Source organism: Glycine soja, chromosome 2 (genome assembly GCF_004193775.1).
Source record: "Glycine soja cultivar W05 chromosome 2, ASM419377v2, whole genome shotgun sequence".
Lineage (NCBI taxonomy): Eukaryota > Viridiplantae > Streptophyta > Magnoliopsida > Fabales > Fabaceae > Glycine > Glycine soja.
In genome coordinates this window covers 9741783-9768137 of record NC_041003.1, presented here as the reverse complement: position 1 = coordinate 9768137, position 26355 = coordinate 9741783, and the positions used below count along the sequence as shown (strand labels likewise).

Here is a 26355-nt window from a genome sequence, read left to right as displayed (position 1 = left end):
TCATTAGGATGAGTTTGGTTTAGATTAGACAAAAAAATTCTGAAATCTAAATCAATTAAAATCAATCAATTCATATTTTATTTCCCTAAATCCGAACAAATCGACCCGTGAACACTCCTAATATCGTGTAAGTTATCTCAATCTTCACCGCTAGGTCAACCTTAATGAACTCATATGTATGGTTTAAGAATGTACAAAATGAACCTTTGAATCCATTTTTGAAAAGTATGTTCTTGGAGAGGGTTTAGAGTTCCAGTACTAAACCCATTTTTGAGAGCATTACTTAAGTGGAGACACATGGATTAGCTTCGACCAAAATTCCTAATTGCCAAAGGAATACTAGAGAAACATAGCAATAAAATTATTTTTCTTTTGCTTGATTACGCTTTTTGTCCTACTATTTATTAATTTTGTTCAATTTAATCTCACTATTAATAAAGGGTTTAATTTGTTCCCATAATTTTTCAAACGATACAATTTGGTTTCCTAATTTTCACATATGATCAATTTGCCCCCTTCTGCCTAAGTTGACTTGATGTCATTGTTTATGATTAGCAATGGTTTAAAATTGTTGCTTATTAGTGGCCGTCATTTTTATTTCTGGGAATAGAAGAAAGGTGTCACGGGTGAGAGGCCTATGATTTTGAGTCAATGGTTTCCTACCCAAACTCTAAGGATGGCTAAATAATTTGGGGACATGCTAGGTGCACCCATCAACATTGTTGGTGCACCTAGCAATTATTGTCCTTGCGTTAAAAAAATATTTCTTCTTTCGAAAGAAGGTTCTTCCGGTAAGCTTCTGGAAGCTTTCCGAAAGAACCTTCTTCCGGAAGAACAATTTGTGTTACCGGAAGAACCTTCTTCCATAAAGCTCTTCAGAAGAAGGTTCTTCCGGTAGAACAATTTGTTCATCCAGAAGAACCTTCTTCCGGTAGAACAATTTGTTTTTCCGGAAGAACCTTCTTTCGGAGAAGCTATTGAAAGAAGGTTCTTCCGGAAGAAGAATTATTTTTTTTAATACAAGGGCAATTTTACCCATTCACTTAATTACTGGGTGCACCAGCAATGTTGCTCGATGCACCTAGCATGTCCCAATAATTTGGTTCAGTTAAGAATTGAAGTGGGCTACAGAGGAGAGCTCAGCCCAATTAAATTTAGTCTTATCTGTCGAGACCACAAATGAACAACAGAGATTTCCTCTTGCTAGTTGGTCATTTAATAAATAAACATTCAAACAGAAAGAAATTGCAAGTAAGTATGTTATCCAGAACAATGGTCACCATCAAGGACAATGGAGCCTTCTAATCACTCATAGTCCTTGACAACAGCAGTACTCCACCCTTTTTTGTCTCTGAACTCTAAAACAGGAACTGCACTATTCTGGAATCACCGAACTTTTTTTGTCAATGAGAAAACTTGAGAACCAAAGCACTGAAGAGAAGAGAAGAACACGTGTGGTTGGTTGGTTGGTTATTCACTTTAATTGTAATTCCCATAGTGTTTGAAAGTGATGTTTGAATGCAAAAAAGAAGCCAATATGCATGGCAAAGTGGCAATATGGCATGCACATATATGTGCACAGTACACAGAAGTAGTAGTCGTCATTGGTCACCATAACACGAAGACCCTTATTGCTGTGTGTTTGAATTGTTGTCTGCAGAAAGCATTCTTCAACTGTACTGTAGGACTGCTGAAAACAAACATATCATGCACGCGAATGAACAGAAACAGCCTCATTGTCAAGCATCAATGATATCATCCTCCAATTAAGGGTCTGTTTGGTTGAAAGAAACAAAAAATGTGTGAAAATAAATTAAGATGAAATATTTAAATTAAAGTAAACTGTAAATATATTAGACTGACATCAATTTTTGAAATTTTCACCTCGAATGCATTCAAGTATAATTAAACCAAATACTATCTAAGGGAAACAATGTAAATATCAATTTGACTTCTTTTCTTGGAGACAGACCAAAAGCAGCAAGGCACAAATGAATCGTGATTCATGAATGAAATCCCACGCTACGTTTGTTTCTTTACATACAATACACACACAAACAATCTCTGACTTGAAGGGAAATTAATACTTTTATTGTTGAAAACTCGCTGGAAAGGTTCCCCAATCACCTCATCCTTTAGGTGACGTGTTTCCCCTTGTAGAGAAGAAAAATTGAGTGGTACTGGTTTGAAGATGGGTCCCTAGTGTTACATACCCTGAGGTTTGAAGACAAAATAATTTCTCAGAAACAAAGTTGGGCCTCTGGGCATGTGATGTGTGAGCAGTAGTAATAGACTAATAGCCATCACAAAAATTGAAAAGGGGCTGCAGAGAATAACAAATAGGCAAGCACCCATGCACCCATGTGACACCAATATTTGATTCCCATTTCCCACCAACATGTGACCATCACCCCTAATACAAGTAGTAGTATTTGTAAGCCGCAACCAAAAACGATGGATCCAGTTTATGAGAATCAGTATCTCATAAAAATGTCATTCAAATCTGGTTATTAATGTGAGAATATTATTAATAGGTAATTAATAAGTATTTCTATAAACACTTAATGAATCTTGAAAGATATTCTAATCCTGATGAATCTCTCAAAATGCAGCATACCTAAATTTTTCGTTATAAAAAAAAAAAGTGTATCTGTAAGCCACATAAATCATTTTTTCCCACTCCTTGTAGTAGGACCCTCTGGGGCCCACCATGTTCCCTCACATGTGCACACTCTTTTCCTTTTCATTCAAAGACGTTTCAAATCCGTGCAACCCCTTCTGTTCTCTCTGTTTTGTTCTTGCTCAAACTTCGTAGTCATAGACCAGTACGCTATTCGGCTACAAGTTGATAGTTATGGCCCATACAGATAGCCCTTCCATTGGAATGCAGCAGCAACTGTAGTTTCACTTTCACATATTTTTTTTATCGTGTTCTGTTCTGTCAATATTGTTTTTTTGATACACTTTCTCTGTCAAATATTAAAAAATATCAAATAAGTTTGAGGTTGCCTTTCAGAGATTCCAATTCAACCCTACCCAATCCACATCTAAGTATCATTTTTCACATGGATAAGACGAGAAAAATAAAAATCTAGTTGGGGTAGCAGAATGGTCCGGAACAACGTTCGAAATTGATGTACAAAAGAATGAAAAGATGGATTAAAAAAAAAAAAAGGTACTACTATACTATCTTTCTTCTTTGGTGAACGATGGAAAGGAGTCACCAACATAATGATTATTCAAGATGATGTTCCTAGGAAGTCAAAAACACTTCCGTCTATGGAGCTAACAGATACGTGTACTTCACCGAATGGCAGTGAATGTTTTCTTTCCACCCAATAAATAAAACCACAAGCTTTCCACATGCAAAAGCAGATTCACAAATACTACTCATAACCAACCAATTCAATCATAATTACGTTCCTAAACACAAACTACCACATTACTCGAAAGTTGAAACAAAACAAAAGTTACCTCTATTTTGATTTTTCTTTTCCATCTTACAAAAATTACAACTCCCTGATGAAACATTTTTGCTTGCTTTCGTTCTTCACAATAATCGTTACATACAAAAACAAAGAGAAGAAAGAAAAATAATTAAATACAGAATTACATTACAGACCTATTTATTTACCAATCTAAACAAACAAAAAAGACTCTCTAATTAAGCTTTCTTTTTCTCGAAATCTAAACATTTTTTTCCACTATAATTATTACTGGAGGAGAAAAATTAAAAAACGGTCAAAAGGGAACCACAACGACCTGGCTGCATGCAAAATCGTCAGAATTATTTCCGATGGAATCTTGCGGCCACGAATCCCGAAGAAGCTTCAGCAGCATCTGCGCCTTCCTCTTCGCTCTCTCCGTGCAATCGCTCTGCACGAGAAGCAGAAGCTGAGTCAGCACGCCCGCCGCCACCGCCTCGCGCTGGCACCGCTCCGATTCCGAACACAGCGAGAGCAGCGCTCCGGCGGCGTACTCCGTCGCACGGTCGGAGATTTTCAGAATTATCTTCACCAGCATCGGCACCGTCAGCGCGTGTCCGGCGAACGCCTCGCATCCCGCCGGAATCCGGCAGAGCAGCTCCACCGTGGCCAGCGCCCTCTCCGCGTCGCACTTCTCGAAGTCCGCGAGCCGGTCGACTAGAACCGCCGGCGTGCCGGCGTCCACCGCCTTCTGCCGCGTATTCTTCACCAAACAAAGCGCGAACAAGGCCTTGATCCCGATCTTGAGCGCGCGCGGGTGCGAGATCGGGCTCCGGAGCAGATCCACCACTCCGTCGTAGATTTCGTCGACACTGCTCACCTCCGCGCGTAGCTCCGGCGAGTGCGTCCCGGCGACGACGATCTCGATCAACGCGGCCGAGTTGACTCGGACGTCGAACGAGTTATGCGTCAACATCCGCGATAGATAGCCAATCTTCACAGAATCAGATGCGAGCGAAGCACATTCCGACTCACCAAGCGGAAACATAACGAGTAGCGCGAGCGATTCGTTTTTCAACTCATCCGAACCGTTGTTGAAAACGATAGGGAGAAGGATCTGGCGAACGTTGTGAGAGGCAATGAGGGAACGATTCTTGTCCGAGTCGCGAGCGAGTTGTCTGAGTCGGCGAATGGAAGAAAGGCGGAGGTGAGCAGGGGCAGAACCGGAAGAAGCTTGGTTGAGGAGAGAGCGAACTAAGGCAGGGTCTGCGGGCTGTTTGGGAGTGGGGATTCGCTCGACGCCAAAAGCGCGGTTAGCGACGCACCACTCTTGGATAAGGCGGCGAAGGGTGTGGTTCGGGATTAGGGTGAAGTCTGTGAGAGTGGCGCGTGTGACCGGACACGTGCTGTTGCCGGTGCTGACCCATGCCTCGATGCTGGCGCGGTCGTAGGTTTGACCGGTGCAGACGGTTACTGGGTCTCGCATGAGTTCGAGCGAGATTGGGCATCTGAAGTGGTAGGGTATGTGAACACCCAAATCCAACGGTTCTAAACTACCGGGCATTGTAATGGGATAAGAAAGAAGAGAAGAGAGAAGAGTGTGATGTGTTGTGTTGTGTTTGGTACGAGAAATGAGTAATGAGTAATAATAATAATAATAGAGGTAGCTAAATCTGAAGGCTCTGCAAATTCTCTTTAGCTATGTCACGCTTTGCTTTCTCTTATATATGAGATGGAACAGAGGAACATACCCTACAGGCACAGAGAGGGGACTGGGCCTGCCACCGCCCCTCTCTCTGCCCCTTATCTGACTCCTCCCACACGTGTGGTGGCATGCATGGCACCTAACTTGGAATCTAACCCTGGTTGGGGATTGGGGATTTTGGTCAAACCAAATATGCCACTTGTGGGTCCCACATTTGCTGCCCTAAAATCTTACTCCTGTGAACATCAACTAATTGCGTCCTCCTTTTGATTTTCTTTTCCCCTCCTTCATTTATTATTATTGTTAGGGTGTCACTTTTTTGCACATTGCCCCCTCTCCTTTTTTCTTTCCTTCAACAACATATTCTTATCGTCTCAAAAGTCATAGATTAACCAGTGAAGTATAAAAATTATTAAAGGAAGTTTTGTCTTTCTCAATGAAATCAAATTATTGTCAGCATATCGTGAAAATTATATTTATTTTTCTAAAATAGTCTATTATGATAAAAGAATAATTTTTTACTTAATGATTCAATTAACATATAAATATTAAAAAATAGACATAAAATTCATACTTAATTATAAGTTTTTTTAATTAAATAAATAATTCATAATTTTTAACTTATCAGACAATTGTTTAATCTTTAATAGATATAATGATAGTAATTTTAATAAAGATGTTCATAAGTAATTATAGTTGTGTCATATAATGGTTTATAAGATAATTTCTAAGTAGACTTTTATAATATTTTTTATATAAAAGTTAATTTCGATACTTGATTTTTAATAAGATTTTGGCCATAATTATAAGAAACAAAGATTCAAATAATAAAGCTTTCAAGAATAAATAAAGATTGATAAAAGTATAGGATTTAAAAAGATGCAATAAAATAAAAAAAACATGAATTCATTAAAAGTAAAAATGAATACATACACGATGACCTCTTAAATCAATAGTCAATTTCAATGAGTGATGTTGTCGTTATTTAAGGATTTAAGTGATAATGATTCAATCCATCGAAATTAAACTTCTAATACTGATAGTTGAATTCTATGATTTTGATACATATAAAAACAATATTTCTAAATACATTCAATGTTATTTGATGACTTCACGTAATTTCTTCCCTTAACTGTTTCAATTGATATTTAGAAATTTGAAATGATCTTGCTTTTGAGTATTTTCAAAACCACATGTACTTTAATAGAGTCGTTGAAAACATCAATTTCAATGAATTTTTTCGATGACGATCATAACTTTTTGAACTTTAATCCATATGTTGATCACTCTTTAATGCACTCCTCTTTTTCTGTTGAAAACAAATTTCATAAAAATTATATAAGGTCCAAAACTTAGACAAATTTTATACAACAAAGGTAACATATGCTTAAAGAACTTAATCATCCACATATGAACCTTGTTCGCTGTCCCTCTTTTTTTTCATTCTTGATTTCTTGCGTCTTTTTAATCTTTGTGTTCATGACCTTTTTTCCTTGGCTCTGTTTTTTGTTCTCTTGACCCTACTGCACTCATTGTTGGCTATTGAAGAGAAAGCTTTACACTGTTCTATTGTAACTTGAGGTCATGAAAGGTTTTGTAGTGCAGAGGAGATCAATGTGTATGATTACTCGCTGGCTCATTCGTTCTTTCAACACCAACGGAATTGACTAAATCATTGTTTATTTTGATGGCGAATTAATCATCTTGCAAAAGCTTTTTCAATGAATAAAGAAAAAGTAGCAAAGCCTTTTCTAAAATTTAGAATCAAGTAGGAAGGTGCCACCCTTTTGTGAAAAATACAATACTTTTACTAATAGTATAATGTGAAGTTGATAGCATGTGTCACTCAACCATTTAGATTAAAGGAGATTTGATTAAAAGAAGCAGTGGTAACTAAGTTGTATTATCTTTCATGAATTAATGAAAAGTGATGAAATAAATATTTTACACTTTTTTTATAATTCAATTGTGAAATAAATTGAAATTTACTTTGAATTTCGATTAAAACTTTAAGTTTAAAAAGTTGAAATAATGAAATGAAAAAACATAAAGCCAATACTTTTTGGGTAGAATCTAGAAAGTTAGTAACTAATAGGGTATAATATAACCCCCCTGCCCTAAACATATAAAAGGATCCAATAACAAGAATCACAACATAAGGTAGATTCTTTAGAATAAAGGCTTAGAGAGTTATATATTTACTTAAAATAAAGCAATTGAATCGTTAGTGACACAAATGATCGTTGAAAAAATGGGAATGGGAAAAGCAGATGGTTAAATTTTACCGGCAATTAAACGCTAAAATAAATAGACTTTTTTGTCCATGTACAAGTTTTGGTCACTTGCTTTTATCAAATGTTCTGGTTAATGACAAGCACTTTATCAAATGTTTTGTAATCTTTGTTACCTTAGTAGGGTACACCTTGTGCAATACTTCTTTATTCAATAATATTTAGCCTTTTAAAAAAAATGACAAGCACTTTTCTGATCAATAATATGATCATTTTTTCTTTATATGTTTATCCTTTCATTTTTCTTATAAAATTACCAAGAGTTTAATTAATTTTAGCATACCATTTCTGTAAAATAAATTTATACTATCAAGTAATTAATTAGAAATATTCTAGATATGAATGCTGTTAAAGTAATAAAACAAAATTTAATAATTTTCAATTATATGATAACTTGTGATAAATGGTAGTGTATAAAACTTGTATAGTATTAATGTATTTTAATTAAATTTAATTACTAAATATTAAAATTCAACCAATAATAAAAGGTATATCTTATTCTTAGCTATTGATTTAATTCCCATGTACGATTTGATTTAAGGATATGAATGGAGTAATACCTTATTTCAAGATTTCTCAAAAATAGTGCGTTTAGACAACAAAATATTGAAAAGATCCCTCTTCCTTCCTGAAGTACCACATCAAATCGAGTATATTATTAAATTTTCTGAATTATTTTGCTAGCTAGTTTATATAGTTGGATCATGGATAAATGAATGAGATTATGGGAAAAAAAGAAAGCATAAGACTAACGAGGTTAGGTCTAATAAAATGAACTAATCTCTCATAAACAAGATGAATCAAAATTTGAAATTTTTATGAAAAGAAATATTTATTTTTAATAGTTAATATTATCTTAAAAATAATTGTATCCAAAAGAAAGAGACACGTGAGAAGAAGAAAAAAAAGATAGCAGAAGGGAGAATAGGAAAAATAGAGAAAATGAAAGGGGCAGAATGCAAATAAGTTAGAGAGTATGATTAGGTTTTGAACCATTTGGTAATAGTGGGTAGTCAAAGGTCAAAGGTGAAGAGATTAGGAAAGGAAAGTGGGGGGTCCAGGTTGTCTATCCACCTCTTTTATTGTTATCGTCTTGTGGATAACAATAACGGGTGCTTGCTATCCTTAACAAAAGTGTGGTCCCTCCTAAGTGTACGTGGTTTGATAAGTGTGACACCTGTATCAGAAATTCCTTCGTCTTTAAAAATTAACTCAAACTTAAATAATTAATTGCAATTTGAAAATTTATAAGCTCAAAATTCATAAATTAGATATTTTTTTAACCAATTAATTAATAAATGTAAAACAGTAGAAAATGACAGAATTAAATACATGGCTAAACTTTAAATTTTGATGACTCTATATTTTTAAATAATTATGAATTGTATATTTTAATTTATTTCAAGTTTAACATTTTTAAAGTAATGGTATTTTTTATAATTTTTATTTATAAATATTTTTATTAATTGAAAATAGATTATCTAAATTAATTTATATTATTATTTTAACAATTTTATATTTTAAAAAAATGAGATTTGGCGATTTTATTGAGTATTTTTTAAGAATAATATTTTTATTTCGACAAATAATGGATGTAATATAATTTATTTTTTTATTTTATGTTAAGTGTTTTTAATAAAAAAATATTAAATTTTCATTAGATAAAAAAATTCTTTAAGATTAAAGTTTTTTTTAATTGTGTATGAATTTTTTAATTACATTTATTGAAAAATGTAATTTTTTTCATAATTTAAATTTTTTATCCATAAAAATTAAATATATTAAGTAATGACATAATTTAAATAAAAAGTATATTATTAAAACAGCAATTAAAAGTAGTTTGTTGATGACAAATGATGGCACGATTTAGGTGGATCACCACTCATTGAAAGAAAGTGTTGAATGAAACATTGGAGGCATCAAATGTTAAGAATTAAAGTAAAATAAAAATAATATAAAAATGAAAGTAAAGTAAAAATAAACGAAGGATTATAAAAGTAAAAACTAAACATTGGTGATGTGTAGCAAGAACACCTTGTCCAGAGATAAAATTTATTTTAATGATTTTTACATCTCGTCTTCAGCCAAAAAAACGTTTTAAAAAATGAAAGTAAAATAAAAATAAAAGAAGGATTATAAAGAAAAATGTTAAGAATAAAAGTAAAATAAAAATACTTTCAGTTTTTTGTTTAACAGAAAAAAAAATTCTTTCAGTTGGAAGCTAAGTGTCGAAACTTTACTTCGACTACATTTCAAAATTATTTATTTTTGGTACATAGTATTTCAGAAAAATGTTACAAAATAAGTTATTTTACTAAATAAGAGTGTGTATTTGGATTTTCAATAGTAACATCCAAACGTATATTTAAGAGGAAAATAAGTTTAAGATCATCCAAAAGTATATTTAAGAGGAAAATAAGTTTAAAATCATGCTTAATTATTCCTTAAAATTATATTTGAGACTAAAATTATGTCCAAAAATTCAGTTTCGGAAAAATAATATTTAAGATACTGTTACAAACTTCAATCTAAACTTAAGTCTATTTTGTTTAAAGAACTCTTTGACTAGTAATACGAGGTTCAATTGCAAGGTCAAAGGGTGTTTTTTTTGTGCTGATTAGGATTCTAATCATGTGGCTACAAGTATGGATGACAATATTAGGTGAAACTCGGGAGCACAAGGACTCAACTCTAAGGAAGTGTTTGCTTTTTAAGAAAGAAATAATATATATTGGTGAGAAATCTTGTATTTTTTATTTTATGAAATTCACACTTTTTATACTTTACTTCAATTTAAAAAATCTATTTTCATCATGTAAATCAAACACACTTTTAAAATATTGAAAAAAATCGAAATCTCACATCAGATAAAAATAAAGTTAAGTTAAAATATATAAGTAAAAAATAATTCTTACTCCTTTATTTAGTTTGTTTTTGGAATTGAATTAAGTATAAACTCACATTCTAATATTAAGATGGTATCGAATGGTTTTTTTTTCTTTCTCAGCAGCATTTTATCAGAATGTTTCATTTGAGGTTAATATCGAATGAAGTTTGTGAAAAAAATAAAAAATATTAACAATTTTGGCAAACATGCAATTGGAGAAAAAACAAGAATTTAGAGTGTTGAAAAAAATATATGATGGCTAACTAGATACGATTCCTCATATTCATTCTTCCATTTTATTTTATTTTTAACACGTATACATATATTATTTTATTTCAAAAATTAAGTTAGAGAACAATTCAATAACAAATTCATCGTTATAATATATGGCCTAGATAGATAATCTTCTGACCTTATGTTTATATTAAAGGTTAACCTTCCCAAAACTAATTTGTCGTGCTAACAAAACTGTACATTTTGAAGGATATCTGATGGATATTTTACTTTGCGTGCATCAAATAATAATTTTCTTATCACTATTCATGTATATTTTGAAATAGTGATTTTTTTAGTTTAAATATGCTTTTATTCTTTCAATTGTAAATAATTATGTATTTAGTTCTTTAAATTTGAAGTTGTTTTTCTAGTCTATCACAAAATACTTTTTTTGTTCTTTTATAGATCGAGTGTGAGTCAAACAAAAAAAATGAAATAAGAGATTCACAAATTTTAATATTTTTATCATTAAAATTTGATTTTTATTTTATATCTTAAAATAAGATTTTTTGTCAGTGTTAAACTATCAAAATCAAAATCAATAAAAAAAATTCTATTTTATATTTTAAAGCAGTTAATGAAGTTTTAATTTTTAACTGGCTTGATTATGTCCGTTTTTAATTATATGTATGTACTTTAAAATATAAAATAAAAAATTAAATTTGTAAAGTCAAAATTTGTTATGAATTATAAATTTCTTATTTTATATTTGATTCGCATTTTAGAGAAATACTAAAAAAATATTTTATGGATTTGAAGAATTAAAAAAAACAACTTTAAATTTGATAAACCAACAAAAATAAATTAAATTTAAAAGATTAAAAATATATTTAAACTGATTTTTTTAAGGGTATATATGATGGATACTTAAGTGGCAACTTTTGATTATGCTTTCTCGATATGTATGGGTGCTTAAGCGGAGCAATTTTAATGCACAAGGTCTGGTTGGCTAGAATGGAAATTATACATCAAGGATTACACAAAGTTGGTGGGGATTTTCAAACAGGGATCAATCGATTCTCTTTCTTTTTGTAATGTATTTGTGTTGACATTTATTGACAGAGTGAGTAGAGGTGGGGAGCATTTATTGGTTTTGAGTGGGTGGTTAATTTTTATTTGTAAATATTAATTAATTAGTTTCCTTATTATATTAATTAAGTAACTAAAATAATTAAGATGTGTAAAATTGTATTATTTATGATTTTTTTAAAATATTTTTTTTATAATTTTCAATAAATATTATTTCTTTTAATTATTTAAATAATAATTAATGTCTTACGAATAATGATTAATTAAGAAGACTTATGGGTCATCAATATTGTCTTGCAGTAATCTATCCTAATTCTAAATTTATTTGTGGGTTAAGATGTGGGGAGTATGTTATTCCATCATATTGTAGACTATTAAGAGATCTAATGTAATTAATTGAGTAAGTATATGAATGTTGAAAATCTTTTGAAAAGATATTTAATTCTTAGATAAAAAAATGATTATGATATTTTTAGTAACAATTAAGCCCAATTCTCAATTTAGCTTAAAAAAACAAAATGACTGGCAATTTTTCAAACTTTTGTTATTTTGTTAATATTTCAAAACTCTCCAACATTAATCTCTATTATCGACGAAACATATCTTAAACAGTATTTACTGTTTATTACTTGTCTTTTCTTTCTAAATTTTCAATTTAGTCTTCACGGTACTGTTTTTCCATTGAAATTTATGTAGATGGTCTTTGGACATTTCAACAAATTAATGAAGAAAAAGTGTACACAGTCAGCAAACAAATCAAAGAAAAAAGTTCAATCTTGTAATAATTGAATGAGATATTCAAACATTGAAAACTTTAAATCAAGATTACATTGATTTAACTTTTTAAATTTATAAGTAAGTTGTTCTTGAATAATATTTTTTGACTGGGGTTCTTGAATAATATTAAAATCATAAATATAATTAGTTCATAATTTTGCGATCAGTTTAACTTACTTTGATCCAATTTTTCACTCATTGGAAAAGGTTGCTCAATATTCAAAATACTGATAATAATGTTGGTATTAATTTAATCCATTTTTTCACTCATTGGAAAAGGCTGCACAATACTGAAAATACTGATAATAATGTTGATATGAATTGTCAATAAGCAAATTATAAGATTTTGAAGTATGTTTTTTAAACTCTTCAAATCAAATGTCACATAAACATTATGATTTATGAGTTACATAGATTACCTAACAGGAAAAAACAAATTTTAAACATCAGAGATAATTTACGATAGTTGCTGCTTATTTTAATATTTTTCTTCAAAGTTTTTTTTATAAATGATTTTTCTAAAGGTACCATCTAATACATGAAAAGAGTGGCAACTAAAATTTCTGTGTGATGATCATTAAAACGAATTCACTTTTTTTTAAAGAAAAATAAAATTCAGAAGAAAATAATATGAATGAAATAATTTCACTAAGTTAACCATCCTGCCTTTTCTCATTTTGAATGAAATAATTGTATTTTGCTTAAAAATAATAAAAAACAAATATATTTGAATATATAAATTATATCTATAAATAATTTAAATTGTGATATAAGGTTATTTTTAACTATTCACAAGTCCTTTAAAAACATTAAAATTTAATTTAGAGATAGAAATATATAAAAGAGAATAATTTAATATGGATGAGAAATAATTTTTCTTTTTTTGTTAAGGATAGTGTGTGAATTGAAATGCACCTCCCAGAAAGATAAGAGAGAGAAAATGTTAACTGTATAAATGAGAGTGGGGAGGGTCAGAGTCTCACTCTATTTTTATTTTATAGTATAGGAGTATAAAAAATATGATACTATCAAACACATAGATTATCAAGTATAAGATTATTCAAACTTGTAATTTTTAGTTCTCAAGAATGTAATTTCGTTAAATGCTTTAAAAAAATTATTGTTTATAATAATTTTATTTAACTTGAACAAACATCCATTCAATAAAGGAGTGAAAGTTTCACTTTCCATAATAAATACTTAAAAATTTATAAAATAAGATTAATTTTTTAAAATAAAATTCCATCATTCTATATAATATGTTGATGCTCATGAAAAATATCATGAATGCAAGTCAATGAAGTCATGAATACTACAAGACTAATGAAAAAGTTGTCCTAAGCTCTAAAAAACATATATGTAACATCTATAAAACTATTAACGCTATTTAAAAAAAATACTAATTAATAATTTGAATTATCATGTGATAATTTTTATTGTGACATGATATATTATCTCCAATGTTTCCATTTAAAAAATTGTATAGTCTTAAGATATATAATTGAGCACGTGAAATAATTGATAAAGTGTTATTCTAATTTAATAAGAGAATTTGAATTTGAGTCGTGAATATATTATTGCATTGAATATTTAGATGAAAAACTTTATCACTCCAAGTAATCCTTTCTATCTCAAACAAAAATTATCTCTAACAAAAGATGCATATGGTCTCTAAAAAAATATGTATTTAAATATAATTATAAGTCATTTAACTTTAATCTCATTCTTTATTTTTAAAAGTTAATAAGGTAGCTTTACACCTGTTTTATATTCTACGTTTCCCTTCCAAAAAAAGGTTTAACAAAATCAAGATTAAATAAGTTTTTGTCCTTCAATTATTTCAGATTTTGAGTGTGATTATTAAATATGAAACTCCATTTAATACTCAAATAAGTAAAATTTTATAGTGTATAATAATTTTATCTGACTAAAACATTTTTTTTTCATAAAAAAATGTGGGATTCTTAAAATGTTTACAAATTTTGTTTCCATTATTACTGAAATTTCTAGACACATTGAAAGAGAGTTTAACCCCAATGGCTATATATATATATATATATATATATATATATATATATATATATATCATTTATGCTTCTCATGACCTTTTTGACTATTGATGAGTATAATAGTAGTAATAATAGTAGGAAGATGGAGGGAACATATGAGAAAATGAAATCCATTAAATAAAGAGTGTACAACTGTATGTAGAGTTAGGTTGAAGGTAAGTACATTGCATGTTTTGTGTAGTGTTGTATGAAAGTGGATGACGCGTGGGGGGAGAGACAAATGCGGTCCAGGGCAGGGGCACGAGCACGAGGGTAGTATGACCCTATTGTCCCCGGTCAACCCGGCAATGTTTTGCCGCTACACCTTCTTCCAAAACCCACTCTTGTTTCTCTTTCCCTTCATTGCACCTGTTTCCAGCTGTTTTTTTTTTCACCCTCTTTCTTTCACTGCCTAGTATCTTGTATCCCTTTGCCCCTACTTTCTGCCATCATCCTATTCATATATGGAATTTAGTTATGTGGGTTATGATTAATTATTCTCTAAATTTTATAATTTAATATTATAGTGATTCTTAAAAATTATAATTTATTGTTAAATTTATCATTTAACATTATACTTAATGATAAAATAATCTCATAAATTTAATTATATGATCAATTTATCATATTTTTTTGTAATTTTTTAACTAAATTTTAATTTTATTTTTTATTTTTTAGAGACCAATTTATTATAGTCTTACACTTTTAGGAACTAAAATAAATATTTACTTTTTTATTTTTAAAACTTTTTTATTAAAAAATTTGGTTTTGTGTTGGTGGCCACATAATAGGAATGGCAATGGGTCCCAATTTTGATGGAAAAAACTCGAGTTGACTAGAATCGGGGTCGAGTTTGGATTTTCCTCGATAGTCAACATCGAGTTTGGGGTTGGAGATGAGATTATTAATACCCGACCTGAACCTGCCTCCAAACCCGTTCCGCTGATAATTAACACACTAAAATATCATTACAAAAATATCATTCATATTTCATGATGTATTACTATTAGTTTAAGCTACATTTAAAGGATGAACACCCTTACTATTGGTTGAGTTGGTATCAAAGTAATAGCACCAATGCAACTCTCATATTCATAGTTCATAATTCATGAGTCATATATTTTATTCTAAGTGAACTATGAGTGCCTAAGGAATAGATGAAACATTCATTGACAAAATTTTTAAAAAGCACAGTTTACAAAAATGTTAACAATCAAAAGAGAAGAAATAAAAAATGATATTGAAAGTAAAAGTAGAAGTAAAAGATCATCCATCTTAGAGTAGAAAAGTCAAAAACTTTGATACACCTGGGAAACCCCAACAATAGCAAACAAATCATCATCGCAGTCAAACTCTATGCTGCAAAGTGCAATATACATGGTTAAATCCACAAATTCATAAAATTTAAGTACCAAAATATAAATGTGACGTGACCACTTTAATTCAATGTGCCGCCTCTGCCTCCTAGACCTATCACTCTTGGGGCTCTGCGGGTTCGCGAACCGCTGGTAAATCTCCACCATCAGTCTCTCCAGTAGTGATCTGCTCCCCACCACCACGACATCGTCATCACCCCCCTAACCCACTTCTCCTCCACAACAAAATATGTCATTCCTATGAAACTCACATCCACAGCCACCAATTCGCTCCGATTCTCGAGTTTGAAATCGGATCTCCTCCTGTTAGGATCAAAAAATGCGACCACGTGTCCTTCCTTAGAGAGGCTCATCAAGAGGAACGACGTTTTGGTGACATCATAAGTGTTTGAATCGGAGTTGGGAAGGAAAACCCTAGAAGCGGAGATGAAGAATGGGCCCCACTCGAAGAAAAGCAAGGAAAGTGATGCAAGCTCCATTGGAGCTTGTAGGCCTAGGATCTTCTTCATCAATGGATTCCTTTGCTTCTTGGAAGATGAATGGCAGCGGAATGGAGAAAGGGAGAGAGAGAGGAGACGCCACTTCAAGGAGAAGATGAGTCTAGAAGAAGCTCACCACCATAGGAGGCCATGGATAAGAGCTTGGAGGAAGAAGGAGATGAATGAAGGGAGAGGGAGAGAAGAGCACGAAATTTTGTGCTCTAAATGAGCTTTGAAATCTGAAGTTTAATATTCAAATCATCAAAGTTGAAAAAAATGCACACACATGACCTCTATTTATAACCTAAGTGTCACACAAAATTGGAGGGAAATTCAAATTTCACTTGAATTTGAAATTGAATTTGTGGAGCCAAACTTTGGAGCCAAAATTTCACTAATTATGATTAGTGAATTTTAGTTATGGTTCAGACCACTAAACCAAGATCAATTCCAAGATTTTCCACTAAGTGTGCTTAGGTGTCATGAGGCATGAAAAGCATGAAGGACATGCACAAAGTGTGACTATATGATGTGGCAATGGGGTGTAGTAAGCAAATGCTCACCTCCCCCTCTAAAATTTAATTGGATTGGGCTTCTACCAATTCAATTAAATTTATTTCCAATCACACACATCAAACATCCACTTAGTGCATGTGAAATTACAAAACTACCCCTAATACAAAAACTAGTCTAGGTGCCCTAAAATACAAGGGCTGAAAAATCCTATATTTCTAGGGTACCCTACCTACATTATGGAGCCTTAAATACAAGGCCCAAAAATAATGAAACCTTAATCTAATATTTACAAAGATAAGTGGGCTCGTACTTAGCCCGTGGGCTCGTACTTAGCCCATGGGCCCGAAATCTACCCTAAGGCTCATAAGAACCCTAGGGCCTTCTCTTGCATCTCTGGCCCAATCTACTTGGAGTTTTCTATCCAATGCCCTTGCGGGGTAGGATTGCATCAGAAAGGATTCCGGTTCCGCTTCGGCACCAGAAGCCGAGGAGATTCTCTCAGCAATGGCGGATGTGGTAGAGTTGCTTGAGGGAGATGGTGGGCTTTTGAGCTCATTGGGTGTGGTAGAGTTGCTTGAAGGGAAACCATGTCATGCATATCAGTCTTAACGTCAACAATCCTCACGTCTCCACTAAGAGAGAGAGAGTGACGGAAAGAAGTCGAGGCGCCATCTCCTTCATCTCCCGCAGTGCCACGATGAAGAAGTTGAGGCGACAAGAAGAAATGCGAGAACGAAAGATAGAGGGGCCTAGTACGCTGCCCGATAAAAGAGAGAGAGAAAGCGATAAATTAATTAAAAATAGTAATCATTTAAGACAATTTTGCGAAGACCGTCTTTGTTTTGAAACATTTCAAGGCAGTTTCGCAAAAAACATTTTTAAAATGTTCACAATATTTATAAAATTGTCACTGTTATACAAACAAAGATGATTTTTTTACAACCGTTGTAAATACTGTGTCGTAAAAAAGAGAGTTTTTAGTAGTCACAATACTTTGTTTACTAAATTAAAAAATTTATAATCTAACTATTTTATATGCATATACTTTTTCATGGACTACATGTATTTTTTACTAAAGACATTTTTATTTGAGCAAATATAATTAATATGGATTGTAATTTTTTTTCTTCAAGCATTTATCTTAACATCATATCCACAACTTAAACTTGAGTCCATTGGTTAATATGAAATAATCTCATATTAGTCTATTCATATACTTGGTGGTCTTTTGTATTTAATTTAACCAACCCATGGATAATAAACTCGATTTTAGAGAAGGAAGAGTAGTCTCTTACAATTTTTGAAAATTCACATTTAGTGAATTTTTATGCACGCTATTAGTGTAAAAGTTAAAGAAAAATTAAATAAATGAACAAGAGAAAAGGGTTGAACATGTTTTTGTCCTTAAATTGTTTTTTTTTAAAATAGTCCTTGCAATTTTTTTTATTGTGGATTTTATATTTTTTTCGTTTTTCTTTATATTCACTGGGTGGAAACCTTAACTCTTTAGAGTTTCGTCGCACTTAGTGTAGGAATATTGTTTCTTATTGTGCGAACTCGAACATTAGGCACAAGTCCATGGGACTTTGGAGCTTGGCGAGAGCTCTTTTGCATGCTTAGGACTGGAACACCCTAAAGCACTCTACAGTTCTAGGGAGTCTCACACTCAATGCACCTTCGTCGCGGTTAGCGCAAATTATTAAAAAAATCCAAAAAACTCTTGTTGTACTTAGGGCTCTCTAATTAATGCAAACACACAATCTACAAAATTCATAAGTAACCAAATTAAAATACTATTATTTTTAATCGTCAACGCTCAAACAACATGCACAAAATTTTAATTATGATTAGAATTGACTGACCATAAACAAATCCATGAGACTATTTTGTCACTTTTTTAGTTGCTCATACATTGTTAGTTCACAAGTCAGACCTTGAAACTTATACTAAACATCACTAAAAGCTTATTCATTACATTTTTATGAAATTAATTTAAAATTCATTGTTGTAATTATTTTAAAGCACTTAAAACACATTGGAAAAACAATTGATGTTACATAAAGCACAACAATCAATTTTCAAGTTGATCAATCGACCCGGGTGTGATTGGCACCACTTCAAAGTTGTTTATTTCAATGATAGGGGGAGCACCCTGTACATAAGAGACCCTGTCTCTCCATTTTAAGAGAGATTGGACTAAAAAACATGGAGATGATCATTTGGATCCATGGTTCCATAGTACAATTCCATAGAGGGAGTTGTTGAATATGCTTTGGAACCTAAAAACTGAACACTGCAAAAAAAAGGATAAGTTGAACGAGATTATCCTGTCGTCGTGTTGATCAACAATGACTAATGTGGCAGTTGGTGGTGAGAGTTCATTGTGTTATGGACTATGTTAGAGAATGAAGGTATTGATTAGATAGTATGTCCAGGTTGGGAAACATAGACCTTGGAGAACGTGTGGGGATTAGGATGGTTGCTACGCTCATCACGGTGGCTTTATCCCAGTCTCGTTTGGGTAAAGTGTTCTACATCAATTATCATTCCTACTCCAAGGTGTTTCATTGCTGTTGAAAGATATAACAGCCAGTTTAGCAACAAAAGTCACCGCTGCAAATGTAGTAACATTATAAACAACATTGGTAGTACCTGCAATGGGTGGTGGTTGAGGTATAGGTACACAATGACGATTTGTTGGAGCACTACTACAAAAAATCATTTTAACATCGTTACCCGGTTTATAAAATTGATGTTAACAAAAAAACGTGATATTATATTCATAAATAATATGAAATTGTTAATATTGATTTGTTTTAAAAATCGATGTTAATAAAGTCTTGTTAACACCCTAGTTATTTTCTAGTAGTAGAGTGATGAAAGCCTCCAATTTGTAGTTCCTGTTGAGAATAATCTCACATCGGATGTTTAACAAACTTGATAAGTGTTTATATAATTGGGTAGGTCATCCCTTTATAAACCAATTTTTAAGGAAACTTTTCGGATGTCTTTACTATACTATAAAATTTAATATGGTATGGTGGTGGTCACCTACAAACACCCAAATGCTCAAATAAGTAGAAGAATGAGGAAAATGCATGACCAAAAAAAATTGAATGTTACCTGGTAGCACATAGACCTTATATAGCCTTCATTGAGGTAGGAAAATTTGTTGGATGATTTGGCAGTTAGTTACACTACACATGGCGGACGTGATCAACAAGTGAGGTCGACATTTTATAGTTTTTAGAAATTATTTAAATTCAATTGATACTATTTTTATGACACAAAAAGTAGAGTGGTCCTTCGTTAACTCCTTTGGTTCCCCTATAAATAAATCTGGCACAGTGCTCAAATGACCTCCCATGAAGAACACAGCTTAATCACCATAGAGAAAAGTTAAGCACTAGCTATGACTCGAAATTTGTGAAATATGAACTGAAGTGGCTAACTTAGCTCTGTTCTTTTTACGCATAGGTAATTTTAATGAATATATATATATATATAACGAATGGTGACCCTAGTTCTAGTTAAAGTGATGCTAGTGGATGAGGCGCTGGAAAAGCAAATCAATGGCTGACTTGCCCTCATGATTCATGAGTGAACTCTATAAAATCTAGATGCCTTTTCACTTTACAAATAGATTACCCCATATATTATATTAGAGTTACAATAAATAAAAATAAAATAAGAGAGAAGCTATACGAATGTTATTTACGGAGACATTTCCTATGGCACCATGTCCCATGCATGGAAAGTCTCAGGAGAGAAAAATGAGTGTGGATACTAAGCAAAGCCTAGTTGGCCTTGCGATTCGCCCTAAGTAAGAATAATAATGCTTGATTCGTCTAATGTACTAGTATTTTTTTAAGACCAAAATCTAATATAATCTTTTGACCAATAATTGAACCCACTTTCCACTCTGTTCATGCATTTGCTCCCCCACGTGTTCACCCTCCTACTCTGTATTTTTTTTAGTCCAAATCCAAACCCTTCCTACTTTCAATTCATAGAATATTAGCATATATAAAATATGAGAAATGATAACCAGGTCACTATGCTTGTGATATTAGTTAAAGAAATAAAAATATTTTTATTAAAATGTAAAATTATATTATTTATCATTTTTAACGTTATCTCATGATTTTCTCAATAAAAAATATTTCTTATAATTTCTTAATTAATACTTTAAGATATTAATTAACAAGAATAATAAAGTATAAACCAATATTGTGGGTTGGTGCGTGGTCCCCTAATATCGTCCATCTTTTCTTTTTTCAATTGCGACCTCTGACTCTAACGCCAGGGCCAGACTTTGAGGTGCAACATTTTGTAGCATTTAGCAATGCCATTTATGTATAACTTAATCAATGGATTTATATACACAATATACTACTAGACTACATATATTAAAGCCCTGCAAACTAGTATATTTTTAAGAAATGGAAATATTTTCAGTAAAAAAAATAAAATGGAAATGGAAAGATTTTATGGGTCTACACCTCGACGGGGTGTTGTGAATTGCGCATGGCAATAAGGCAATAATCAAGAATGAACTAATTTGATATTAGAATGGGAAGAAGTTATTTGGCCAGTTGCATGCAGTACAATACATGTTTATTCATATTTCTGTTTTTTTTAAAATATTTTTAAAATTTATTTTTATTCTCAAGTTTTTATTTGGAACAAGTTTAAAATAATTTAAATTAACTTATTTTTATATATTATACTTAAAAAATGATAAAAATAAAACAACAAAAATACATTTCATATTTATATCTTCATAAAACAAAAAAAAAACATCTACAGGATAGACAACATTAGATTGATAAAAATGTTTTAATAGCTTGTCCAATAAATAAAGACTCCATTCAATATTTCAATCAACAAATTTCCAAAAACTAAATTTGAGACAAAATTATTTTCTATTTATATAAATATTGAATGCAATTTTATAAATAAAATGAAAGCATAATCCAGAATGTAAATGATTTAAGTCTATTTTAAAAAAACTAAAACAAGGATAAATGAAAATAAATAAAAACAAGAAATGTAAATACACAAATTATAATGTTAATAATCTCTCCTGAAATTACATAAGTAAGATTGGTGGCAGTAGCCAATTCAGATTTTTCTTTATTTTTATTTTTTGTAATTAGCCGATTTAGATTCAGCTGCGGTCAAAGTTTGAATCTAGTACTGAAAATCTTCCCAGATAAATTAATGCATCTCTGTCTTATATTTATATCTTTAAGTCATAAGATGTGGGCGTGCATTTAAAGCATGGTAAGTGTAAATTCTAATGTACATCCAATCACGGAAGAAAATGATGCCCCGTCGTGTGCTTAGAACTTACTCCTTTACACGTATTAAACAGATTGGGAAAACACCAAATAAATTTTTAGTTTTTCGTAATATGTCTAAAAGAGAGACTGGTACTCTCAAGTCTCAAAGTATATATGACATAAGTCATAAGATATAGATTTATTTACAATGGGCGACTTGCTTGATACTTATTAATTGATCTCTTAAGTTTCAGATTTAAGCTTTATATGTAAGCACATGACGGATTCTAAAATGTATTAAGGGAGTTAAATTTTTTATACATAATTATTTAAAAATTTAAATCCCAATAAATAATTATTAAATAAATAAAAAGTTAAAAAAAATACAGGATAAAGGGATAGTTTCCCTAAATTGGGGTCAAGGAAACTCAGTCACCGGATTCAGGAAACACTCATAGCATACTTGCCAACAACTCAACCTAAGAGTTAAGATTAAGACCCCTAAAATGTTCTAAAACTCCAAACCCCACCAATTTTACTAGCAATAAGCTGTCTTCATCTTTACGTCTATTCTGATTTCAACTCCTTTTTTAATCATAAATTGAATTTTTTTTTCTAGCAGAAATTGAATTTTGAATTTGGTCCAGTTTATTTTCTTCTGAAGGCTCGGTCCATTTTTATTTTCTCTTTTATATTTAGGTAATTTATATTCTCAGCTCCACCTTTTACTATCCTCACCCCAACCTTTTTTAAAAAACATGAAATCTCCATTTTGCCCACTCACCAAATCCTTACACTCCTCCCCTTCCCATCCGACTTTCCACCCCCTAACATTGTCTACCAAGCAACACCGCCCTGCCATTAAGTTCCAAGCAGTGCCGCACCGGCCACCTTGCCCCGCGAGATCTACGTTGCACCACATTACATCGCACATGCCCCCTGAGAACCTAGTAGCACAATGTCATGCAACCGCTTTGCGTCAATATCTAGGAAGATGCTGAAGTTTGTTGAACATTGTTGTATGTATGGATGAACAATGGTCACAATTGGGTTTGGCATGAATGTTTTATCAACCGTTTGAATGACCCTTTCTAGTTTCAGTGAAGGTGTAAGGTAAGTCATCATTTAATTGAAGTACATATTTGTGTGAAATGTTCTGTTGTCTGAAAGTTCTGTAAATGGTGGTGTACCCCAAATTCTATACACATGGTTAGTGTTTTATGAAAAGGTGGAAGTGAATTTAATATTCCTAGGGATTTGAATGGTATTTCTAATTCATAATTGAATTAAAAAAATGTGAGACGAAATTTGGTGTATGTTGTGTATCCTTTTCAATGGAAATGCAGTTATGTTTTATTGAATATACACTCTGTTATTGCAAAATAAGGGTGTCCAAAAAAAGATGTAAAGAAAGTACGATCCCATCGTATATTCAATAAAAACAGAATCATGTTTCAGTTAAATATTTTTTACACCCCTTTATTACAACATAAATTATTTTGTTTCAGTTACATATTTTTTACACCCCTTTATTACAACATAAATACAATTTGGTTGTACAAATATACAACAAAATAGCATTTTTGTTATACATGTGTTTTTGTCCCTCAAACACTACAATGGAAATAGGGTTCCATTGTTGTAGATTTGACAATGAAATCATATTTCCATTGAAAGGGTATTTCTGAAGTTTCATAAAATTGTATCCACGTGGAAAGGGAGAATAGAAATACATGGGTTCAGAATAACAGTTCCCTTGTATTTATATTACTTCTTTGTTAATGGACCATACCGGCTAGAGCAGCCCGTGAAGTACCTACTGTCCAGTCTATAGTAAATTGCTAATATCATCAAATTAAATGTCGTAGTAATGATAAAATAATTAAACTATCCATTCTTACAAAATTGAGCATATTATTATTATTATTATTATTATTATTATTATTATTATTAAATACAGATCTATATGTTGCGTTATAATAACACAAAATTAAGTTCTTCAAGCATGTGGCCATTGGTTCAAATTTCAAGTTTTTGTGTATGAAAGAGAATATATTAGGAGAAGTTAAATTTTTTTAAATAAATCTCAGATTCTCAATATTTTGAAGGATTGGTTTCTGGCTCTTGACTCAAAAATACTTTAGTATAAAAAAATACTAACTTGTTATAATATCTTGTAAAATTTTGTTCAAATTATTTATTTTAAATAAAAGGGATGATACATTTTAAATTTGATTAGATATGAAAAAAGTGATTTAGACAGGTCAGAGTCATGCACCACAAACAGGATCAAGATTTGATTCAAAGGGTTGAAAAACACATTTGATCATTGACTCAAGACAAAAGAAATATAAAAAAAAAAAAAATTCTTGAAGTAACTTGATCTATCATCTCTCCATATGAATTTGTTCTTTGAATGTAGTGTTACAAGTTTTTGTATATGTTTAACTTATATCTCAATTTCAAACTTAACTTTTTTCCAAAAAATTTCTCACAAATATTTTTTTTGTAAAATTTCTTCATTAGAATAGAACAAGGGTGATTATGGGTATTTGTTTTATTATTTTACTTTATTAAATAAAAATATGAATTTGTATATTGGTAATGGAGAAATATAAACTCTTTTATTTTAAAAGTGTTGTGACACAATATTTTGTAAATATGTTGTTAAATTATTAGAAAAAAATGAGTTTTAAATTCTACACCTTCACTTAAATTTGGTTTTGGTCCTTGTATTTTTAAATCGATCAATTTTGTCACTCAACTTTTGAAAATATTTGAATTTAGTTTCTCTTCATGTTTAAATTTAACATTTAGTGACAAATTGGATAAGAGATTAGATTCATACATATTATGTAAAGTTAGAGGAATAAATTCATTAATTTAAAAGTACATAAATCAAAATTAAGTTTGACCAAAATTACATATACCAAAAACATATTTTTCCATCCAATTATTAGAGATAATGTAAGTGATGTTTGTGAATAATAACAAGAGTACGAGGCACACATTCAAACAAGAGCAATAACACTCAAATTATAAGTACAAATTATAGTTCTTCATCTCCATTTTTTACCAACACAATTTTTCAAGAAATGCATAATATGAAAGTCCTAATTATGTTGGTTATAGTACCACATTTGTCATTTTTATCAAATAGTATCACGTTTATCATTCTTTAGATTATGTGGTTGAATAGTCAAGACTAAACAGATGCGTTGGCTGCAAGAGTACAAAATTCGGCAACATGTGCTATTTGAGGGGAATTCAACACATGATGCAAAAAGTAGGAGATTAAAAAAATTAATAAGATACATATTTGTTGGCTGCAGTACTACATTGACACAAGCACATCAACAATATGCTAAACAGGGTACATTTTCAAACCTCAAACATTTTTCTATGCCTAACCCTCAAACTCAAGTTGAAGGATTTATCTTTTATGCCAGAAACAGCGCATAGTTTCGCTAGCTATGTGCCTCAATTTTCCTTCCATTCTATTTCCTCCTTCTATGTTATCCACTAATATGAACACTGACTCTCGATGTTCAGTTGTTCACATATAAAGCAATGACATCAAATTATCATCTATGTCTTTGAAGGAGCAATGGTAATAATGAATATGAAGATAGATGATGATAACAATAACAACTCAAAGTGTTGATAAGAGACTTGGCCCTCACCACCACAACTACTAGTACATTATAGTAGAAGTGGGTCAAGAGCTAGAGGCGAGTAAGCACAAATAGTGAAAAAATTGAACACAAGAAGACAACTTCATTGTGTAACCTAAAGAAATTCTTCATGTAATTTTTTACTAGGTTATTTTTACTTTGATTTTATATAACTAACGGAACATTAAAAAATCAACTAAAGAATTAGCAATTAACATAACAAAATCAAAAAAATAAATTAAAGACTTTAAAATTAACATTAACATTAACATGAAAAAAATTAATGACTTTGGAGTGTGGAGGGTGAAACAGATCAGCATGTGGAGAAGAGGTTGTAAAACTCCCTACATGGATGCTGCTATGTTAGGTATTTTGGAGTTTTCTTGATGGTGCTTGTTGAGCATTTACCTAGCATATGCAAGCAGAATGAGAGAGGAAACACAAAAGGAAGATAGGCATTATTTAACGTAAATTGTTATTTGTTTGTTACACCTCAAATATATTATAGATGGGACAATCCATAATGTACTTGGGGTGCACCAAAACAAACAATGAGGTACATTAAATAATTAACAAGAAAGATATGA

At 31.3% G+C, this 26355-nt stretch overlaps 1 protein-coding gene across 2 annotated transcripts; it reads right to left on the bottom strand.

Annotated features, from left to right (window-relative positions):
* Positions 1–1193: 1193 nt before the first annotated feature.
* On the bottom strand, positions 1194–5250 carry LOC114386144 (U-box domain-containing protein 26-like). Of its 2 annotated transcripts, none has more exons than XM_028346142.1 (2): positions 3475–5250; positions 1194–1774 (listed from the first exon to the last, which is right to left on the bottom strand). In XM_028346142.1, exon 1 carries the CDS (start codon positions 4987–4989, stop codon positions 3742–3744), a length of 1248 nt encoding a protein of 415 aa, XP_028201943.1. In that variant the 5' UTR covers positions 4990–5250; the 3' UTR covers positions 1194–1774; positions 3475–3741. The 2 variants fall into 2 exon arrangements, with proteins under 2 accessions (XP_028201943.1, XP_028201947.1); XM_028346146.1 differs by lacking the exon at positions 1194–1774 and adding an exon at positions 3225–3367 and having other exon boundaries at positions 3774–5250.
* Positions 5251–26355: the final 21105 nt, after the last annotated feature.

Bases quoted from the DNA above. Each gene is read 5' to 3' on its own strand.
- LOC114386144 (XM_028346146.1), bottom strand. From the start codon at position 4,989: ATGCCCGGTAGTTTAGAACCGTTGGATTTGGGTGTTCACATACCCTAC. The intron at 3,368-3,773 runs CATGCAGCCAGG...GAATCTGCTTTT, and splicing joins AAATAATTCTGACGATTTTG to GCATGTGGAAAGCTTGTGGT.